This window comes from Schistocerca serialis, chromosome 9 (genome assembly GCF_023864345.2).
Source record: "Schistocerca serialis cubense isolate TAMUIC-IGC-003099 chromosome 9, iqSchSeri2.2, whole genome shotgun sequence".
Taxonomy (NCBI): Eukaryota; Metazoa; Arthropoda; class Insecta; order Orthoptera; family Acrididae; genus Schistocerca; species Schistocerca serialis.
This window is the reverse complement of record NC_064646.1, coordinates 137,277,239-137,298,926: the sequence shown is the minus strand read 5'-3', so window position 1 is coordinate 137,298,926 and position 21,688 is coordinate 137,277,239. Positions and strand designations below refer to the sequence as shown.

At 40.8% G+C, this 21,688-nt stretch overlaps 2 protein-coding genes across 2 annotated transcripts; one reads left to right on the top strand and one right to left on the bottom strand.

Moving 5' to 3' along the window:
• Positions 1-9,348: 9,348 nt before the first annotated feature.
• Positions 9,349-9,922, bottom strand: LOC126419421 (uncharacterized). The gene is made up of 2 exons (XM_050086608.1): positions 9,804-9,922; positions 9,349-9,726 (listed from the first exon to the last, which is right to left on the bottom strand). The coding sequence occupies exons 1-2, from the start codon at positions 9,816-9,818 to the stop codon at positions 9,349-9,351; spliced, it is 393 nt and encodes a 130-aa protein (XP_049942565.1). The 5' UTR covers positions 9,819-9,922.
• A 1,156-nt stretch (positions 9,923-11,078) lies between these two features.
• LOC126419420 (uncharacterized) lies at positions 11,079-13,469 on the top strand. The gene is made up of 2 exons (XM_050086607.1): positions 11,079-11,148; positions 11,823-13,469. Exons 1-2 carry the CDS (start codon positions 11,092-11,094, stop codon positions 13,467-13,469), a joined length of 1,704 nt encoding a protein of 567 aa, XP_049942564.1. The 5' UTR covers positions 11,079-11,091.
• Positions 13,470-21,688: the final 8,219 nt, after the last annotated feature.

Below are 21,688 nucleotides of genomic sequence, written 5' to 3'. Positions count from 1 at the left end.
CAATCCGTGTTGTTTCAAATTGCCGGCCGCGGTGGCCGAGCGGTTCTAGGCGCTTCAGTCCGGAACCGCGCGACTGCTACGGTTGCAGGTTCGAATCCTAGCTCGGGCATGGATGTGTGTGATGTCCTTAGGTTAGTTAGGTTTAAGTAGTTCTAGGGGACTGATGATCTCAGATGTTAAGTCCCATAGTGCTCAGAGCCATTTGAACTATTTTTGTTTCAAATTCAACAAGTATTTTATTCGAAATGACTGGGCTTGAAAAACGAGAAATTCTTATTCATTTACCTTCTCTATTGAAATGTGTTCGTCTCCAGGAACTTTTCCTCTCTTCACACCCCAAACGGCTTTATTCATCTGATTCAGCATGTTTTGCTGCTTGTGCAATAGAGTTTTTGTAAATTATAGAATTGGCTTCATTTTAGACTTTTACCTGCTGTTCAGTTTATTTTTTACTGTGTGACCGGTTTCAAATAAAGACCATTATCCGGTACAGAGTTTTGTTAACAGCAAGAGATACACATAGTCGCAGGGACTTCAGAAAGCGGGTTACACATGTCCTTCCACGCTAACAAACGGCCACGCCCGGTCATCACCAATTTCGTTCGAATCTATGGTACTTGGAATACTTGGCCAGAAGTTAAAGTACCAGAGGTGGGAGCTCCAGGTGGTCAAACGTTAGAAAAAAATAGCATTTTTGGCAGCCGTCGGGTGAGGTCATTATGTGAGGGTACGTTCCAGGCAACGGTTGCGCAGCACAAAGATTACAGAATGGTAATCGTAGCGTCGAGTTGCTATACGGAACTTATTTTTACTTTATATTTTTACGTTAGCTACACTGCAAATAAACCAAAATAGCGATCACTATATTCTATTTATTGATATTGGTAAATATTCATTAATTTTCATAAAATGCGTGGAAGGGTACAGCAAAGGAAAATTTGGAATTGCAAATAAATGTCCAAGAAACGCTTGTGCCTACCATGCCCATAAGAATTCTGCAAATAACATTCCAAGAAGGGATTGTAACGAAAGCGTACTGGTAAGAATGCGGCGCTTATAGCGTGCACAAGATTCCAATAAAATCAGTGCTTTCCCCGTTTTTACGATGAATATCGCTCCAGTGCGTGTAAATCAAGTGTAAAATAATAATATTATTTACTTTAAACATGAAGTTCTCATATATGCGTTATAATCCCTACCCGGAAGTTTATTTGCAATTGCAAATTTTGTTTTGCCTTTCCTTTTCCAGCCTTTTATAAAATTCTTAATAAAAACAATATATTGGGCCCTATTTCGGATTATTTGCAGCGTAAATAACGTAAAAACTGAAAATAAAAAATTTTCCATGTAGAAATTCGACACCACTACATCAGATTACCGTTAAGCATTCTCTCCGCTGCACCAAAAGTGCTTGGGAACTATGTTAACAGTATGGGAGTGTAATGGCACAGCAACTGTAAAGCAGCTCGAATGTTGAACCACAAGGGGGAGGCAGGGGGAGGAGGAACAGTAATATTTTTGTGAGCAAACCGTAAAGAACAAAAGACGTCGAAAATGAAGCAAAGTCGGGACAGTGTAAATAACCCACACTGCGTGCACAACAGAAGCTTTGCTTCAGTGTGTTCGGTGGGAAGTTTGGAAGCATCCACCTTCTATTCCAGGTCTTGCACCATGCGATTACTATCTTTTCGGCAAGTTGAAAGAACATCTGGAAGGAAAGAGATTTTCCAAGAATGAGGACGTTCACACAGCAGTTCTGAAATGGCTCCGAGACCACTGAGAGGAACTGAACGGCCGGTAAAACGCTACGATCGTTGTTTATGGAGACTTCTTTGACTGTCTTTAAAAACAGCGTTATGCATCTATATGTCACTTTCAAGTGTAATGCAACATTCAATAAGAATTACTTGGCCTACCATGGCAATGTGTAACTTATTTTTTGAAGTCAGCTCGTACGTAATAGAACACAGTCAAACATATACTGGAGATCCAATGGAACTGGTACACCTGCCTAATATCATGCAGGGCTCCCGCGAGCACGCAGAAGTGCCGCAACACGGCGTGGCATGGACTCGACTAATGTCTGAGGTAGTGCTGGAGGGAATTGACACCATGAATCCTGCAGGGCTGTCCATAATTCCGTAATAGTAAGAGAGGGTGCAGATCTCTTCTGAACAACACGCTGCAAGTCATCTCAGATGTACTCGAAAATGTTCATGTCAGTGGAGTTTGGCGGCCAGCAGAAGTGTTTAAACTCAGAAGAGTGTTCCTGGAGCCACTCTGTAGCAATTCTCGACGTGTACCGTGACGCATCGTCCTGCCGCAATTGCCCAAGTCCATCGGAATGCACAATGGACATGAATGAATACAGGTGATCAGACAGGATGATTACGTACGTGTCACCTGTCAGAGTCGTATCTAGACGTATAAGGGGTCTCATATCACTCCAACTGCACACGCTCCACACCATTACAGAGCCTTCACCAGCTTGAACAGTCCGATGCTGACATGCAGGGTCCATAGATTCATGGGCTTGTCTCCATACCCGTACACGGCCATCCGCTCGATACAATTTGAAACGAGACTCGTCCGACCAGGCAACATTTTCCAGTCATGAGCAGTCCATTGTCGGTGTTGACGGGCCATGGCGAGGCGTAAAGCTTTGTGTCGTGCTGTCATAAAGGGTACACGAGTGGGCCTTCGGCTCCGAAAGCCCATATCGATGATGTTTCGTCGAATGGTTCGCACACTGACACTTGTTGGTGGCCCAGCATTGAAACCTGCAGCAATTTGTGGAAACGTTGCACTTCTGTCACGTTGAACGGTTCTCTTAAGTCGTTGTTGGTCCCGTTCTTGCAGGATCTTTTTCCGGCCGCAGTGATGTTCGAGATTTGATGTTTCGCAGGATCGCAGATATTCACGGTACATTCGTGAAATGTCGTACTGGAAAATTCCCACTTCATCGCTACCTTGGAGATGCTGTGCCCTGTCCCTCGTGCTCCGACTATGACACCACGTTTAAACTCACTTAAATCTTGATAACCTGCCACTGCAGCAGCAGCAATCGATCTTACTACTGCGCCAGACACTTGTTGTCTTATATAGGCGTTGCTGACTGCAGCGCCGTATTTTGCTTGTTTACATATATCTGTATTTGAATACGCTTGCCTATACCACTTTCTTTGGCGCTTCAGTGTATTTTTTGAAGTTAACTCGTAAATGGAACAAAAAGTCAAACGTATAATGTTTATAAATAACGTTCAGTCATGCACACGTAGAAGCTCGGAGAGGCAGTTGTAGATAACTACCCATGGAACATTCGTTGAAACCGGTGCAGCTTCTGTTCTTTGTTAAACACCATTAAAAAGAACACAAAAAGACGCTCAGTATGAATAGGTCATGTGAGATTTTATTCGTATATATCAATGTTCTCCTTGTGATAAGTGTTACACACATTTGCACATAGTAAGTACTCCATTTTTTATTTATGAAGCATTAGGCTTACGTTATCTTGTGAGATCGTAAAGGAACAGGCGAAAATATGTTCTCTTCTCAAGATATATTCGTTACGTATACGAGTAAGTTACTTATGATGTGAATGCTGGACCTGTTTGTGTATTTTACTTTTTGGTGTGCTCCTGAGAGCATACAAGGCGGCGCTCAGGCGTGCTGCAGTTTCTACGGTTTCACTTGATAGAAATCTGGCGCCCAATGGCCTCTCGATACTTAACTTTTGTGGGTTCTTGCAAGTAAAAATTGCTAGCGATTTGAACGTAAGATTTGGCAGCCAGTTGGAACTTTCACTGTTCCAAGTGTCAGACTATGACTAGTGACGGACTTAGAATCATTTCCGCTACATTTTATAACTGTTACTAGTTAGCCTGAAAGACTTCACTAATGCACTAATGCATCATAAAATTTATAGTTTGTTTACTGCAGTGTTGAATTTATGGTGTTGTGCTGTACGATGGCATAATATTGCATGGGTTACTGACCTCCAGATCTTCTAACACCGTATGCTGACTGCTTAACGTTACTGTGACACTGTACTCCATCCCCATGTGCGACTTTGCAGGGGCGCATTTAGCTCTAACCACATGTTTATGGATGACAATGCGCGACCGCACCGAACAGCGTAGGTAGAGGAGCTCTTAGAATGAGAGGATATTCGGCGAATGGACTCTCCTGTGCGTGCTTCAGAATTAATTCCGATCGAGCATGTATAGGATTCCTTGGGGAGAACTGCTACAGCGCGTCCAAATGGTTCAAATGGCTCTGAGCACTATGGGACTCAACATCTGAGGTCATCAGTCCCCTAGAACTTAGAGCTACTTAAACCTAACTAACCTAAGGACATCACACACATCCATGCCCGAGGCAGGACTCGAACCTGCTACCGTAGCAGTCTCGCGGTTCTGGACTAAAGCGCCTAGAACCGCACGGCCACCGCGGCCGGCATAACGCGTCCACACACACCAACGACTATCCAGCATAATCAAACATCTTCTCGATGAAATGAAATGATCATATGGCATTGTTAGCCGGGATGTCCCAGTCGGGCTGGGCCGCCAAGTGCAAGTCTTATTTCAGCCGCCGCCACATTGGGCGACTTGCGGTCAGGGATGAGGATGAAAGGATGATGAGGACTACACAACACCCAGTCCCCGAACGAAGAAAATCTCCAACCCGACCGGGAGTCGAACCCGGGCTCAGTGCACGTTACCACCCAGCTAAGCAGGCGGAAATCTTCTCGATCACAATTTTTTTATTTACCGACTACAAGTTTCAATCTACGTTGTAGATCATTTTCAAGTCTAGGTTGGAACAAAAAAGCTATAACAATAATGATTTTAGAGAAGTGTAATAGTACAAGCACTTGTCTCATAGATTGTAGAAATAACAACAAATCTTTGTGAACTCACACATACTTGGCCCCAGAAAGTGCAGTTTGTCAAGATTGTGTGAAACTAACATAAAAAAAGATCGTGGTGGGGAAAAATTTTGGTACAGTCACGTACATGTTACGTAAGTCACAAGTGAGTACATTAAAACAATGTAAAATTACCTCTCCATTTACAATTAAATAAAAAAGTTAATAAAACTCAAACATAAGGAACACGTTACTGGAGTGTATCTCAGCTTGAATGATGTGTTACTGAATAATACATAAAAAGAAAGGGTTGTAAACATACTAATAGGACACAGTGCATCGCACACTGAGGTATATTTCTATTTTTATTCATTAAAATGAAGGCAAGTTTCTTAATCTAAGATATGTTCGATAATTTTGCACTGGCTTTTTAAAATATCTAAACAAGAACGAAAATGCCTCTGGCCCCCGAAAGAAAGAAATGAAAAAAGAATATCGTAAATTAAAATGGGGGAATTAGTAAAATCGATCTGTTAAGTGAAGTCTTTCGCTATATTAAAAAAGTTTGTTTTGGAAATTATTCTGATGTGAAGAAAATGTGAATCATTTAAACTACTTCAGCTAGCAGACGACGCTGTATTCAGTGCGGCTGTTGTATGTAACTAAATTTGAAATAGCTTAAATTTCTTGATAGGTTCAGTGAAGACAGTCTTTGCGCTCGATATTGAAACACAAGATTCGTAGAATCAGAAACAAGTGAAAATCAGTTCGAAGTTACAAACCGTCTTCCGACTTCTATCGGAGCAGCTACTCCCACAGTCCGAGAGTTATCTTACAGTGTCCCATTACTATTTCTTGTGTCAGATCAACACAGTACACAATGACGTAAGAGGTCATGTACCGATGATAGTCACTGCAACAAATTCGTTATCATCGAAATGGAACACAGCCTTAAACAATGACTTTAGTTTCAGGGCTATATCATTTGATCATCGAAGTTGGCAGAGAAATCCAGTTGTCTCTGCCGAATCAGTACTAGGGAGAGAAGAAGTCAAGAAAATGCGGGGGCACTGCATTGGAACTGAGGACATGAAGTTATTAAATTAAACCTAAACACGAACAAATTATTTCAAATTGCAGTTCATTCCGTTTGTAAGACATCCGATTTAAAAGACTACTTTTCTAAGCAAACTACAGTTTAATGTTTTAAATTCATCTATAATCGTTATAAATTATTATAAAAATCTATCGTTTCTTATGATATGTAGATGGAGAACGTGTGTTTCAAAGCACAGCGGTGACACGCTCGACTTGTCAAACAATGTTTATAGGAGCGAACACAGAGATCACTTGACACGGAAACTTGGTAGGAGAATGTATAATTCTTAGTATCCCGATATTCCTGTAACTGAAAGATTTATAAAATTCGTAATTCTTCAACACAAACTGCCTCAAACAAACCTCGATAACCGATCTGGGTAACTGGTTTGCAAAATCAAATTACCCTGAATCTAATCCAGTGCCGAAGATCTCCATATTTATTAAACTTACGTCGCTGTGGCAATTTATGTAATACGTCTTTACAAACGTGCAGTAGATTTGAGGGCAGTCTTTTGGGTGTGACGGATTGGCAGAACTCAGATGTTTGTCGGAGACTTACCTTCTGACTTCTGTCGTAGCTCTGCGCTTTTAGTGCCTTTCGCGGTATTCTTATAATTTTGCTGACTGGGAAAGGGTACACTCATGTGTCGTCTCGTCTCAAACTGATGCTAAGCAACGGCGTGGTGTGCTGCGGGGATATTTTTATTGTTGAGAACTGCGTCACCTCTAGAACTGTTGTTACCCTAATTAAAGAAATTATCGAGTAATAGCAGAGGAATAATTAGGCTGGGGTGACCGGAGCAATGACCGCCGAGGGTAACGTGCCCTGGAAAAGAAAGAGCAGAATAATCTAAGGAGAAGTTAAATGAAATACGAAGGAAATGTGAAAAATTTAGTAAAATCGATCAAACAAGAAAAGTCCTTCGCTGTGTCGAAATAATAAAAGATTGTCTTGGAAATCATTCTGACTTACTGATATGTGAATTAATTATCACATTCACCCGGATCAAAAATTAATATGTATTACGATACGAACGAAAGTTGTGCGCAGCTGAAAGTCATCCAAAATAAAAATTTAATATTTCGCAAACTAATTTATACAGACGCAGTCGAGTTACGTCACTACAAAGAGACCGTCTGGAAGTTTTGGTTTGTGCCATTAGCAAGGTCAGGAATATCATTTGTTTTTATTACACGCAGTTAATTTGGCGACAGTGTAAGAACAGGTTCAGCGTGTTTTGTGACTAGCAGAGTTGCAAGGACGTTCGGAACCCGATACGAAAGTTAGCCGCTTACGAGGAAAAGCATCCGATTCTAGAACTCAAAACTGAGAACCACAGATAGTCTGTTACCTGTAAAATATCCTGAAAACCACGGACCTCCGAAGAAAAGGTCGATCCCGTTAGAGAAACATTCATCGAAGTCTGCGTAAATCTGTTCGTGCTGCTAGTTTGCAGTTGCAAATTCCATGCTCGATGTGGTGCATAGCATGCTCCATCTACGAGCACACGAGATTCAAATGACTCACATAATAAAAACTAATGACAAAATTGTACGTTTGAACTTCGCATTAGAAATCCTACAGAGGATTGATGAGTCATACGACGTCCTCAAACATGTGTGTTTCTCTGACGAAGCGATGTTACATATTACTTGAGTTGTAAACAGACACAGCTGTAGAATATGGGGCAGCGAAAATCCGCCTTTCACATGTAAAGTGGGGAGGGACACCCCGAAAGTCAGCGTGTGGGCCGGCTTAATGGGTAATTGGAAATTTGTGGTAAGGTCTTACGGGACCAAACTGCTGAGGTCATTGTCCCTAAGCTTACACACTATTTAATGTAACTTAAATTAACTTACACGAAGGACAACACACACACCCATGCCTAAGGGAGAACTCGAACCTCTGACGGGGGGAGCTTGATGCGTAATATGGTGAATGAATCATTCTTCTTCATAGAGCCGACAGTGACTGGAATTGCGACTGTTCCTGGAACAGTATGCCCTACCACAACTATCAAACGACACTATCTTCGAGTAGGACGGAGCTGTGCCACGTTTCAGCATCATCGTCAGGGAATTTACGAATAACGATATGCCCGCGAGGTGGATTGGCAGAGGTAGGATAATGGCTTGGCCAGTTAGGTCTCCAAATTTTACATTAGACATATAAATCATATCTGATACTTGAACATTTGATACAGTTGCTCTAGGGTAATGTGTCTCTAGACCATCTGCATACACTGAACATTCTGCAATAACTTCAAACAACATTTGAGTATCAGTATATTTTGTAACATCGCTATTTAAACTGCTTGTGCTTAAAGCATATGTAGGATTAATACCTACATGAAGGCTCGGTTGAACATTTGTATCATGAAGTCTAATATTATACCCCGCAGAAGCAATATCAGCTTTTTCTATCAAATTATTATATCCAGATGCTTCTGCATTTGTGACTGGAGTAACAGCTCCTACTAATTGTTCTTCCATTCTTGCTGGTTCAAAAGGGGTTAAAGAAAAACTATCACATTACATAAAAGGATTACAGTGCTTATCAGCATTAATATTATACCTTTGAATTACATTTTGAGCAGTACTTGTAATAGGAAAAATATCAACATTGGCTACTTTTGGAATTTTGAGAAAACCCAATGTTGGTGTATAAGTATAGTCAACAATAACACTTCCTGTTCGTGCATCTACATATACTTCAGAAACACAAGACTGTACACATTTCCAACCCCAATTATGTAAACCCTTATCTTTTGAGCTAGAAACCCACGCAAAATAATATTTCAAATTAATGAGTTGTCCAAATTGATGTGCAGGCACTTTAGTAAGAAACTCTGCTTCATCATTTCTATAACCATACCATGACTTCCAAATGGAATCAAACTTTCGTTTATGATCTATGGCAGTTGTTTCCATAGGTGCATTTGCAGTAAATGCTGTAGGCTTCACATTAATACCCGGTATTTTCAAATTAATCCCTACACTTGTAATCATATTCTTATTTTGATTTAATGTTGCAAGTTCTGTATCACTTGAATTAGTGGGAAAAGCAATTCTAGGATTTCGTGCAATTACTTTTACAGAACAATGAATAATTCTACTACCATCAGGTAATAAATCGAATTCAGAAGGTGTCATATACAGAAATGGCCTATCAACGGGAATTTCTGCGAAAGGAGTAACCATGCATACTACACTTTCATGTTCAATCACTTTATATGCTAAACCATATGTGAAAAATCTATGTGCTTTGCAATATCTTGTAATATTACCCGTATCTAATATAGAAGGAGCAGGTAACGGATCAACACGAGTATTAGGAGAATCACCCAGTAAGTTAGCAGATGGTGCTCCAGTCCCTGTTAACGTTTTTTTGCTTTCTTAGATCCACCAGATTGAGCTGCTGCAGCCTGACGTTTACCTGAATCTACCTGCATTGGCGAACTCATACCTTCGTCATTATCAGAATATGGTACTAAACGTTGTGGTTCAGAATGTTGTTGTCTTTCTTCTGGTCCTTGTTCGTCTTTGTCTTCTTCGCTGTCTGATACCTCGTGGTCGACGTGATGTTCGTTTACAGAACTTGTTCCAGTGGCTGAACCAGATGTTGATGGGTGGTCGTGATCTATAGGCAAACCACGGCGAACACGAAACATTATCCATTGTTCATAGGCATAGCGTTTCTGGCCTTCATGCATGAACTCCCAATTAGACCGTTCCCACGGTGGAATATCATAATTCTGAAGGCAAGAAACGTTAAAATCAAATAATGAAAACCAAAAATATATGATACACAACAAAAATTATATTTATATACCTGTTTTTTCGGCATTTGGTTGTTTCGGGTGCAAAGTTTTTCCAATACGTTGTTCAACAGCTGTCTTCAATTTCAAGCCGTATTTTCCCACAAATGAATGCCAATTTCGTGTATGACTCCAGTCAATAGCGAAATCAATTATAGCTTTTGCATCCAACTCGTTGTCTAAACTCTTCTTCTGTAAATGGTCGTTCTCTTGCTTTCTTTAGCAAATTATCGTATCCTACGTCGTGCTCTTTAGCAATGGCATCTGCTCCACTGCGCGCTGCGTCTATATTTATAGGATTTCCTGGTCCTACATAATCACTGCTAGGTAAAGTATATCCTTTGTTCTGTACACGTTCAACTACTTGTTGTCGCGCCAGCCGCTATCGCTATCTGCCCTGAAGTTGTAACACCAGCTGTGCTAATTGCGGCCCCATCCGTGACACTCTCAGATAACAAGGGCACTCTTTCGCTAGCAGTTTCTATATCTGAACTCTGGTGACCTCTGCCACGATTTCGTAGTTTATTTGGGCGGCGTTGTCGCACGCCAAGATTACTTTCTTCTGGCCTTGGTTCTGGCACCCGTTCAAATTCAACTGTTTCGCCACTCGTATCCAAATCATCGAATGTTGGATTATCTCCATACCGTATACGAGTAGCAGCATCCTCTCTTTGCAGTGTTCGAATATCATTACTGCTACGTGAACGATTAACATTTGTTAATGGGATTCTTTCCGGCATTTCAATGTCTTCCTCAGGTCCCAGATATAAAACACCTCCATCGTATTGTATAGAGCCATGGTTGCTCGTGCTTAAATACTGATTTACCCAAGACATTTTGCTGACTACACTAAATAAATTATTACCACCTTTTATATACATTACGTTATCAAACTGCACGTGTTGGGCAACGTTTTGCTGGCGTGGGTGCTTGCTCAGATAATTGTCCTAAAAGGACTAATTATCTCAGTGGGACAGTGACGCCGCAATCGCGACCTTGGGACCCCGGGGGGCCCCATTTTTTTTATCAGTTGCTGACCCTCGAATCATGAAACGACGCAGTCATGTTTTCGATTCATGAGGGTCAGCAACTGATAAAAAAAAAATGGGGCCCCCGGGGTCCCAAGGTCGCGATGGCGACGTCAGTGTCCCGCCGAGATAATTTGTCCTTGTAGGACAATTATCTGAGCAAGCACCCACGCCAGCAAAAGGTTGCCCAACACGTGTTGATAACAGGATTTGTTTTAACCGGCTGTACCCGAATTTTAGTATATAAGGAGGATGATTTGGAGCACAGCACATCATGTCCTCTGAACCGATAATGTCGACATCTACGAGCAGCAGCAGCAACACCACGTATGTAAGTACATTTCTGAATAATGGAGACGCTATATAATTTGGACGAAGTAGCAGTATGTGGTCAACTGGAAAATGCATTAGATGCTTTAAAATTAGAATTACCATCTACTGTTGAAGATGATATAGTGTTAACATATAGAGTATCTAAAATGAATTATATCCTTACCAATTAAAGATTGCCAGAATGTTATATTTTTGCTAGTAGTATAAATGTTCCAATGATACCTGATATTGTAGCCGATGCTATTCAAGCAGCTGGTGAAATTAAAAATGGTGTACCAATTCCATGGTCTACATTATGCTTAATGACACTTGCCAACTTTGGTAAATGCAATGTCTGGCAATCAAGATTTAAAATTAAAGTGTGTTTTTATGAAATAGAATACAAACACTTAATATTTCATATTTGTGAAAATTGTTTAACGTCAATGATGTGTAGATGGAGAACATCGAAACTGTCTGATATTATTGCAAACATGGAAATTCATGTAGTTACTAACAGACCACATTTTGTAAATGGGGTAGTTTGCCCACCGCATATAACTATGTATGGCCATTGGTGTATGTTTTGCGTTAATACGCCATTATTCCGAAGTGTACGTTGTGGTGGAGCATTAGATGCTGTAAGTGATTCAGAGGAGGAAGATGTTGATTTCGCTGATATGTTGCTTGCAGACCTCTGATGGAGATCCTGGCCGACATCTTCCAAACGATCTTCACCCTGGTTCAAGCACACGTGACGAGTCCAACGCTGAAAATCTTCATCTGGATCACTACGAGATTACACTGCAAGTTGGGAGCCACCAATGGACCCTTAGGGACATAGATATTCACCATTTTGAATTGTTTAACGAACTTCGAAGATTCCTGTTCACAATTATCGTTTGGTTGCCAGAACTTTTGCGATTATCTGAAATCTCAGAAAGATGGTATTACACTGATGTCATTGTCATCAGAGAACCGGACGAGGTTGATGAATTTAGTAGACGAATTGCTTCTATCGCATCAGTCTACCCTGGAGAAATTATCATATGGAAACATGATGACGACCACATCCACCTCGTCCATGATTGCATCTATTCCTCTAGACGATGTAGATGCCGATTTAGGGTTGACCCCTTTATTGCCAGTAGAATTAAGAAATGTCCCCGACGAAGGCGAGCAATCACAGCCATGTCGGACCTCGACTGGTTCAATATACTCATATATTTCTTCCTGCAAAAAAGGCCAAGTCGGGGACAAGTTTGGATTAGAGGAACCCATAAGAGAGTGCCTGGTGAGTCTGAAATTAGACAATGGGTAAGTTTCATCGAGGGATCCCTCTCAGTATTGGAAAGGGAAAACCCTCGAATTAATGATCAGTTGCAACAAGACCTCGCCAGAGTTGGCTCACGTAAATGGCCTCATACAAAGCGCAAGCCAATCTCTGACTACCAAAGGTGCAACCCTGAAACGACGGCAAAAAAGGTACTTTCCATATTAATGTCATACAATTGCATACCCCCAGAAAATATAGTCAGTGTAATACCATCTGGACACCATTATTATATTAATTTCATTGATCCTAAATTCAAGCGTTTTTTTGACATGGGCCTTGAGTTGTACAAAAAAACTATAAATGAATTAGAACTCAAAGGTTTGGAGAATCTTTTATGTTCTGGCTCAGAAGACAGTATATTTTACAGCCACTCTACAAATGTTTTTGAATATTATTATAATGTAGCAGATTCTCTTGCATGGCTAAATAAACTTTTGTTATTTCAATTTAATGATGACACAGATGAAGTGTCTAAATTTTTGTTAAATTTGGTATCATGGTTTAATAGACAGGGCCTTTACCAATGGCAGGATAAAAATTATGTACAAAATAAAAAATTAAACACTCTTTGTATTGTTGGCCCACCAAACTCTGGAAAGAATTGGTTTTTTGATTGCTTCATTTCACTTGGACTTAATGTAGGCCACATTGGCCGATGCAATAATAAGACGAATCAATTTGCTCTTCAAGACGCCGTAAATAGGCGTATAATCATTGGAAATGAAATTTCATTAGAAGAAGGTGCTATAGAAGATTTCAAAAAAGTTTGTGAAGGAACTGCATGCAACATTCGTGTAAAATATAAAGGAGATGCTATTTTAAGACGTACTCCATTACTGTTAATTTCTAATTCTCAGCCAATTGTATGTAGTCATCCAGATTTCAACAATGTCTGTGTGAGAACTATTAGGTGGAAAAAATTTGATGAATTGAAAAATGCAGTAAAAAAGCCGTATCCTTTAGCTTTCTTTTCATTATTGCAAATGTATAAAATTCCTTATTAAATAAAAGACAAGAATTTGTAAAATGTATAATTTTTATTCTCAATTAATACAACAAATACAAATAAATTATAATTGTTGCATTTCAATTACAATTGATTAATTTCATATTGCCCCTTATAAACAGATGATTCCTCATTCCTTTTTACATTAGACATATAAATCATATCTGATACTTGAACATTTGATACAGTTGCTGTAGGGTAATGTGTCTCTAGACCAGGCTGTTCCAGCTCGTCGGCTCCGTTGTGAGCCGCGGAGCGTTCCCTGCTCCAGGGAGCCGCGTCGCTCGCTGTGACCATTCAAGTGGGCCGGCACGTGGCACAGCTGGCTGAGGCAGGCGGCAGGGCAAGCGTTTTGATGTGCCAGCTGCGTCTTACAAGATCGACAACCTCATTCTCTTAGCTGCTAAGACGTGGTGACATGCTACATCAGGATATACGATGTTCAGGAAATAAATAAGAAACAACTGTTTTACAAGAAATTGCGTACTAAATTTATTGGGCCTCTGTCGTTTGACATTTTCTTTTCATTACAAGATCGGAAAAAATCAGGCGTCAAAGTGTTCGCGATCATTCATTACTTTTTACTCTTTTCATTGCTGAGAAAAGCTGCTCACAACAATACGTAGATCCAAACATGCACATGATCTGACCGGCATTGTTGTGAAGCTTGGGAAATATTTTTTGCTGTAGTGAACGATACCAACGTGTTGTAGTACCTCTCTTTCAACAACGTTCAGTTTTGCAAATCAATAATCTCCGACTGAAGTGACGATGACAAGTCATCGGGGGAAACTGAAAAAGGAGTGCTGAACACCTTAAGTTCCATTTCCAAACTAGTGATGTCTCAGAATCGTGTTTCAAACGACATTATGAGCTGCTTTAACTTTGCTCGGTAATCGCCGAAAGTAGTACCTTCCGGTAGTTTTAAAGAAGAAAGACGATTGCAGAACATTAAATGTCCATTACTCATCTGCCTCTCAAACAAACGTAACTTTTCCATGAAGGCTTTTATCTGGTCGTGCATGTCAACGATTAGTTGCCCTTTGCCCTGCAATGACGGATTTAAATCATTCAGACGCATAGTTATGTCAGCTAGGAACGCCAGGTCTGATAACTATTTTATATCTTTCAGACAACGCATTTCTTCCCCTTTCAGTTCGAGAAAAAGGAATATTTCCCCACGAATGGCAAAGAAAACATCAAGAACTTTTCCCCGACTCAGCCAACGAACTGTACTGTGGTAAGGTATATCCCCATACTCCGCTTCCATATCTTTCAGGAATCCTTTGAATTGGCGGTGATTCATACCGTGACGCTGCACAAAATTCACACACTTCACGAAATCTACGCCAACTAACTCTACTGTTTCAGGACACAGTGCCTCTTGGTGAATAAAACAATGAAGAATGTCGCTACAGAATGGAGCTTATCCCACGGCAAATTCATATTGTTCACTGATTCACAAACAGTTTCAAAAATGTCACGCCCTGTTGTGGTGTAATTGAGTGGTACCACATCCAAGAGTTCTTCAGTTACTTGCAGCTCCATGTCGACACCACGCACAAAGACTGCAAGCTGAGCACAGTCCGATTGTCGGTGCTTTCGTCAAGCGCTAGCGAAAATGTAACAAAGGTCCCCCTTTTTCTTGAGCTGTGTCTCTAAATCCGCTGCTACGTCCAGGATTCGACGAGACATTGTTTGCTTCGACAGGCAAACTCCTTCAATTGCCTGCACCTCCCTTGGAAACAAACATTCTGCAACACCGAAAACGGCTTGCCACTCATCGCTATGATGTGAGCGACCCTGTAGCTTGCTCGAATTGCAGATTCAGTAGTATTTTCTGCGCTCTCATTCACCTGAAAATTATAAACCCATTACAGAGCACGAACTATGGTGCATGTTTTGATACCCTCCGTATTACGAAACCATTTTTAAACTTACGTTCTTAAGCCTGGCTACCAGTTCTCTGCGTGCAACGCCTTCTGCCTGATCATAGTGCGCTGCGTGAAGACGTGTATAATGTAGCTGTATATTGGACCTCTTCGCAGAATTAAATACTTTATGACATACAAGACACTGCGGGCGACCATTCCACTCAATGAATAGAAAGGCATCCTCCAATAGAGATACATGGCTCCACGACTAGCCATAGGTGTCATTGAACACGGATTATTGCGTCAGTTGAGGCTGCATGCGGCCAGGGGGCAGTGAGTTCGCTTTCCCCCTTCCACGCGGGCTCCAAGCTGCTGCAGTGAGCTCTCCGGAGCGCTCCGGCTCCCTGGAGCTCGGTTGGAACAGCCTGCTCTAGACCATCTGCATACACTGAACATTCTGCAATAACTTCAAACAACATTTGAGTATCAGTATATTTTGGAACATCGCTATTTAAACTGCTTGTGCTTAAAGCATGTTGTTTGTGTTGTGTGGTCTTCAGTCCTGAGACTGGTTTGATGCAGCTCTCCATGCTACTCTATCCTGTGCAAGCTTCTTCATCTCCCAGTACCTACTGCAACCTACATCCTTCTGAATCTGCTTAGTGTATTCATCTCTTGGTCTCCCTCTACGATTTTTACCCTCCACGCTGCCCTCCAATGCTAAATTTGTGATCCCTTGATGCCTCAAAACATGTCCTACCAACCGATCCCTTCTTCTAGTCAAGTTATGCCACAAACTTCTCTTCTCCCCAATCCTATTCAATACCTCCTCATTAGTTACATGATCTACCCACCTTATCTTCAGCATTCTTCTGTAGCACCACATTTAGAAAGCTTCTATTCTCTTCTTGTCCAAACTGGTTATCGTCCATGTTTCACTTCCATACATGGCTACACTCCATACAAATACTTTCAGAAACGACTTCCTGGCACTTAAATCTATACTCGATGTTAACAAATTTCTCTTCTTCAGAAACGATTTCCTTGCCATTGCCAATCTACATTTTATATCCTCTCTACTTCGACCATCATCAGTTATTTTACTCCCTAAATAGAAAAACTCCTTTACTACTTTAAGTGTCTCATTTCCTAATCTAATCCCCTCAGCATCACCTGATTTAATTTGACTACATTCCATTATCCTCGTTTTGCTTTTGTTGATGTTCATCTTATATCCTCCTTTCAAGACACTGTCCATTCCGTTCAACTGCTCTTCCAAGTCCTTTGCTGTTTCTGACAGAATTACAATGTCATCGGCGAACCTCAAAGTTTTTACTTCTTCTCCATGAATTTTAATACCTACTCCGAATTTTTCTTTTGTTTCCTTCACTGCTTGCTCAATATACAGATTGAATAACATCGGGGAGAGGCTATAACCCTGTCTCACTCCTTTCCCAACCACTGCTTCCCTTTCATGCCCCTCGACTCTTATAACTGCCATCTGGTTTCTGTACAAACTGTAAATAGCCTTTCGCTCCCTGTATTTTACCCCTGCCACCTTCAGAATTTGGAAGAGAGTATTCCAGTTAACGTTGTCAAAAGCTTTCTCTAAGTCTACAAATGCTAGAAACGTAGGTTTGCCTTTTCTTAATCTTTCTTCTAAGATAAGTCGTAAGGTTAGTATTGCCTCACGTGTTCCAACATTTCTACGGAATCCAAACTGATCTTCCCCGAGGTCCGCTTCTACCAGTTTTTCCATTCGTCTGTAAAGAATTCGTGTAAGTATTTTGCAGCTGTGACTTATTAAACTGATAGTTCGGTAATTTTCACATCTGTCAACACCTGCTTTCTTTGGGATTGGAATTATTATATTCTTCTTGAAGTCTGTGGGTATTTCGCCTGTCTCATACATCTTGCTCACCAGATGGTAGAGTTTTGTCATGACTGGCTCTCCCAAGGCCATCAGTAGTTCTAATGGAATGTTGTCTACTCCCGGGGCCTTGTTTCGACTCAGGTCTTTCAGTGCTCTGTCAAAGTCTTCACGCAGTATCTTATCTCCCATTTCATCTTCATCTACATCCTCTTCCATTTCCATAATACTGTCCTCAAGTACATCGTCCTTGTATAAACCTTCTATATACTCCTTCCACCTTTCTGCCTTCCCTTCTTTGCTTAGAACTGGGTTGGCATCTGAGCTCTCGATATTCATACAAGTGGTTCTCTTCTCTCCAAAGGTCTCTTTAATTTTCCTGTAGGCAGTATCTATCTTACCCCTAGTGAGACAAGCCTCTACATCCTTACATTTGTCCTCTAGCCATCCCTGCTTAGCCATTTTGCACTTCCTGTCGATCTCATTTTTGAGACGTTTGTATTCCTTTTTGCCTGCTTCATTTACTGTATTTTTATATTTTCTCCTTTCATCAATTAAATTCAATATTTCTTCTGTTACCCAAGGATTTCTATTACCCCTCGTCTTTTTACCTACTTGATCCTCTGCTGCCTTCACTACTTCATCCCTCAGAGCTACCCATTCTTCTTCTACTGTATTTCTTTCCCCCTATTCCTGTCAATTGTTCCCTTATGCTCTCCCTGAAACTCTGTACAACCTCTGGTTCTTTCAGTTTATACAGGTCCCATCTCCTTAAATTCCCGCCTTTTTGCAGTTTCTTCAGTTTCAATCTGCAGTTCATAACCAATAGATTGTGGTCAGAATCCACATCTGCCCCTGGAAATGTCTTACAATTTAAAACCTGGTTCCTAAATCTCTGTCTTACGATTATGTAATATATCTGATACCTTTTAGTATCTCCAGGATTCTTCCAGGTATACAACCTTCTTTCATGATTCTTGAACCAAGTGTTAGCTATGATTAAGTTATGCTCTGTGCAAAATTCTACAAGGCGGCTTCCTCTTTCATTTCTTTCCCCAAATCCATATTCACCTACTATGTTTCCTTCTCTCCCTTTTCCTACTGACGAATTCCAGTCACCCATGACTATTAAATTTCGTCTCCCTTCACTACCTGAATAATTTCTTTTATCTCGTCATACATTTCATCAATTTCTTCATCATCTGCAGAGCTAGTTGGCACATAAACTTGTACTACTGTAGTAGGCATGGGCTTTGTGTCTATCTTGGCCACAATAATGGGTTCACTATGCTGTTTATAGTAGCTAACCCGCACTCCTATTCTTTATTCATTATTAAACCTACTCATTCATTATTAAACCTACTCCTGCATTGCTTAAAGCATATGTAGGATTAATACCTACATGAAGGCTCGGTTGAACATTTGTATCATGAAGTCTAATATTATACCCCGCAGAAGCAATATCAGCTTTTTCTATTAAATTATTATATCCAGATGCTTCTGCATTTGTGACTGGAGTAACAGCTCCTACTAATTGTTCTTCCATTCTTGCTGGTTCAAAAGGGGTTAAAGAAAAACTATCACATTACATAAAAGGATTACAGTGCTTATCAGCATTAATATTATACCTTTGAATTACATTTTGAGCAGTACTTGTAACAGGAAAAATATCAACATTGGCTACTTTTGGAATTTTGAGAAAACCCAATGTTGGTGTATGAGCATAGTCAACAATAACACTTCCTGTTTGTGCATCTGCATATACTTCAGAAACACAAGGCTGTACACATTTCCAACCCCAATTATGTAAACCCTTATCTTTTGAGCTAGAAACACATGCATAATAATATTTCAAATTAATGGGTTGTCCAAATTGATGTGCAGGCACTTTAGTAAGAAACTCTGCTTCATCATTTCTATAACCATACCATGACTTCCAAATGGAATCAAACTTTCGTTTATGATCTATGGCAGTTGTTTCCACAGGTGCTTTTGCAGTAAATGCTGTAGGCTTCACATTAATACCCGGTATTTTCAAATTAATCCCTACACTTGTAATCATATTCTTATTTTGATTTAATGTTGCAAGTTCTGTATCACTTGAATTAGTGGGAAAAGTAATTCTAGGATTTCGTGCAATTACTTTTACAGAACAATGAATAATTCTACTACCATCAGGTAATAAATCGAATTCAGAAGGTGTCATATACAGAAATGGCCTATCAACGGGAATTTCTGCGAAAGGAGTAACCATGCATACTACACTTTCATGTTCAATCACTTTATATGCTAAACCATATGTGAAAAATCTATGTGCTTTGCGATATCTTGTAATATTACCCGTATCTAATATAGAAGGAGCAGGTAACGGATCAACACGAGTATTAGGAGAATCACCCAGTAAGTTAGCAGATGGTGCTCCAGTCCCTGTTAAGTTTTTTTTTGCTTTCTTAGATCCACCAGATTGAGCTGGTGCAGCCTGACGTTTACCTGAATCTACCTGCATTGGCGAACTCATAACTTCGTCACTATCAGAATATGGTACTAAACGTTGTGGTTCAGAATGCTGTTGTGTTTCTTCTGGTCCTTGTTCATCTTCGTCTTCTTCGCTGTCTGATACCTCATGGTCGACGTGATGTTCGTTTACAGAACTTGTTCCATTGGCTGAGCCAGATGTTGATGGGCGGTCGTGATCTATAGGCAAACCACGGCGAACACGAGACATTATCCATTGTTCATAGGCATAGAGTTTCTGGCCTTCATGCATGAACTCCCAATTAGACCGTTCCCACGGTGGAATATCATAATTCTGAAGGCAAGAAACGTTAAAATCAAATAATGAAAACCAAAAATATATGATACACAACAAAAATTATATTTATATACCTGTTTTTTCGGCATTTGGTTGTTTCGGGTACAAAGTTTTTCCAATACGTTGTTCAACAGCTGTCTTCAATTTCAAGCTGTATTTTCCTACAAATGAATGCCAATTTCGTGTATGACTCCAGTCAATAGCGAAATCAATTATAGCTTTTGCATCCAACTGTTGAACTCGTTGTCTAAACTCTTCTTCTGTAAATGGTCGTTCTCTTGCTTCCTTTAGCAGATTATCGTATCCTACGCCGTGCTCTTTAGCAATGGCATCTGCTCCACTGCGCGCTGCGTCTATATTTATAGGATTTCCTGGTCCTACATAATCACTGCCAGGTAAAGTATATCCTTTGTTCTGTACACGTTCAACTACTTTTTTAACGCCGTAAGCAGCACCTGCAGCGGCAGCAGTTATCGTGCCAGCCGCTATCGCTATCTGGCCTGAAGTTGTAACACCAGCTGTGCTAATTGCGGCCCCATCCGTGACACTCTCAGATAACAAGGGCACTCTTTCGCTAGCAGTTTCTATATCTGAACTCTGGTGACCTCTGCCACGATTTCGTAGTTTATTTGGGCGGCGTTGTCGCACGCCAAGATTACTTTCTTCTGGCCTTGGTTCTGGCACCCGTTCAAATTCAACTGTTTCGCCACTCGTATCCAAATCATCGAATGTTGGATTATCTCCATACCGTATACGAGTAGCAGCATCCTCTCTTTGCAGTGTTCGAATATCATTACTGCTACGTGAACGATTAACATTTGTTAATGGGATTCTTTCCGGCATTTCAATGTCTTCCTCGGGTCCCAGATATAAAACACCTCCATCGTATTGTATAGAGCCATGGTTGCCCGTGCTTAGATACTGATTTACCCAAGACATTTTGCTGACTACACTGAATACATTATTACCACCTTTTATATACATTACGTTACCAAACAGCACATGTCGGGCAACGTTTTGCTGATGTGGGTGCTTGCTCAGATAATTGTCCTAAAAGGACAAATTATCTCAGTGGGACAGTGACGCCGCCATCGCGACCTTGGGATCCCGGGGGGCCCCATTTTTTTATCAGTTGCTGACCCTCATGAATCGAAAACATGACTGCGTCATTTCATGATCCAGATGAAGATTTTCAGCGTTGGACTCGTCACGTGTGCTTGAACCAGGGTGAAGGTCGTTTGGAAGATGTCAGTCAGGACCCTCATGAATCGAAAACATGACTGCGTCGTTTCATGATTCGAGGGTCAGCAACTGATAAAAAAAATGGGGCCCCTCGGGGTCCCAAGGTCGCGATGGCGGCGTCACTGTCCCACTGAGATAATTTGTCCTTTTAGGACAATTATCTGAGCAAGCACCCACGCCAGGAAAAGCTTGCCTGACACGTGTTGATAACAGGATTTCTTTTAACCGGCTGTACCCGAATTTTAGTATATAAGGAGGATGATTTGGAGCACAGCACATCATGTCCTCTGAACCGATAATGTCGACATCTACGAGCAGCAGCAGCAACACCACATATGTAAGTACATTTCCGAATAATGGAGACGCTATATAATTTGGACAAAGTAGCAGTATGTGGTCAACTGGAAAATGCATTAGAT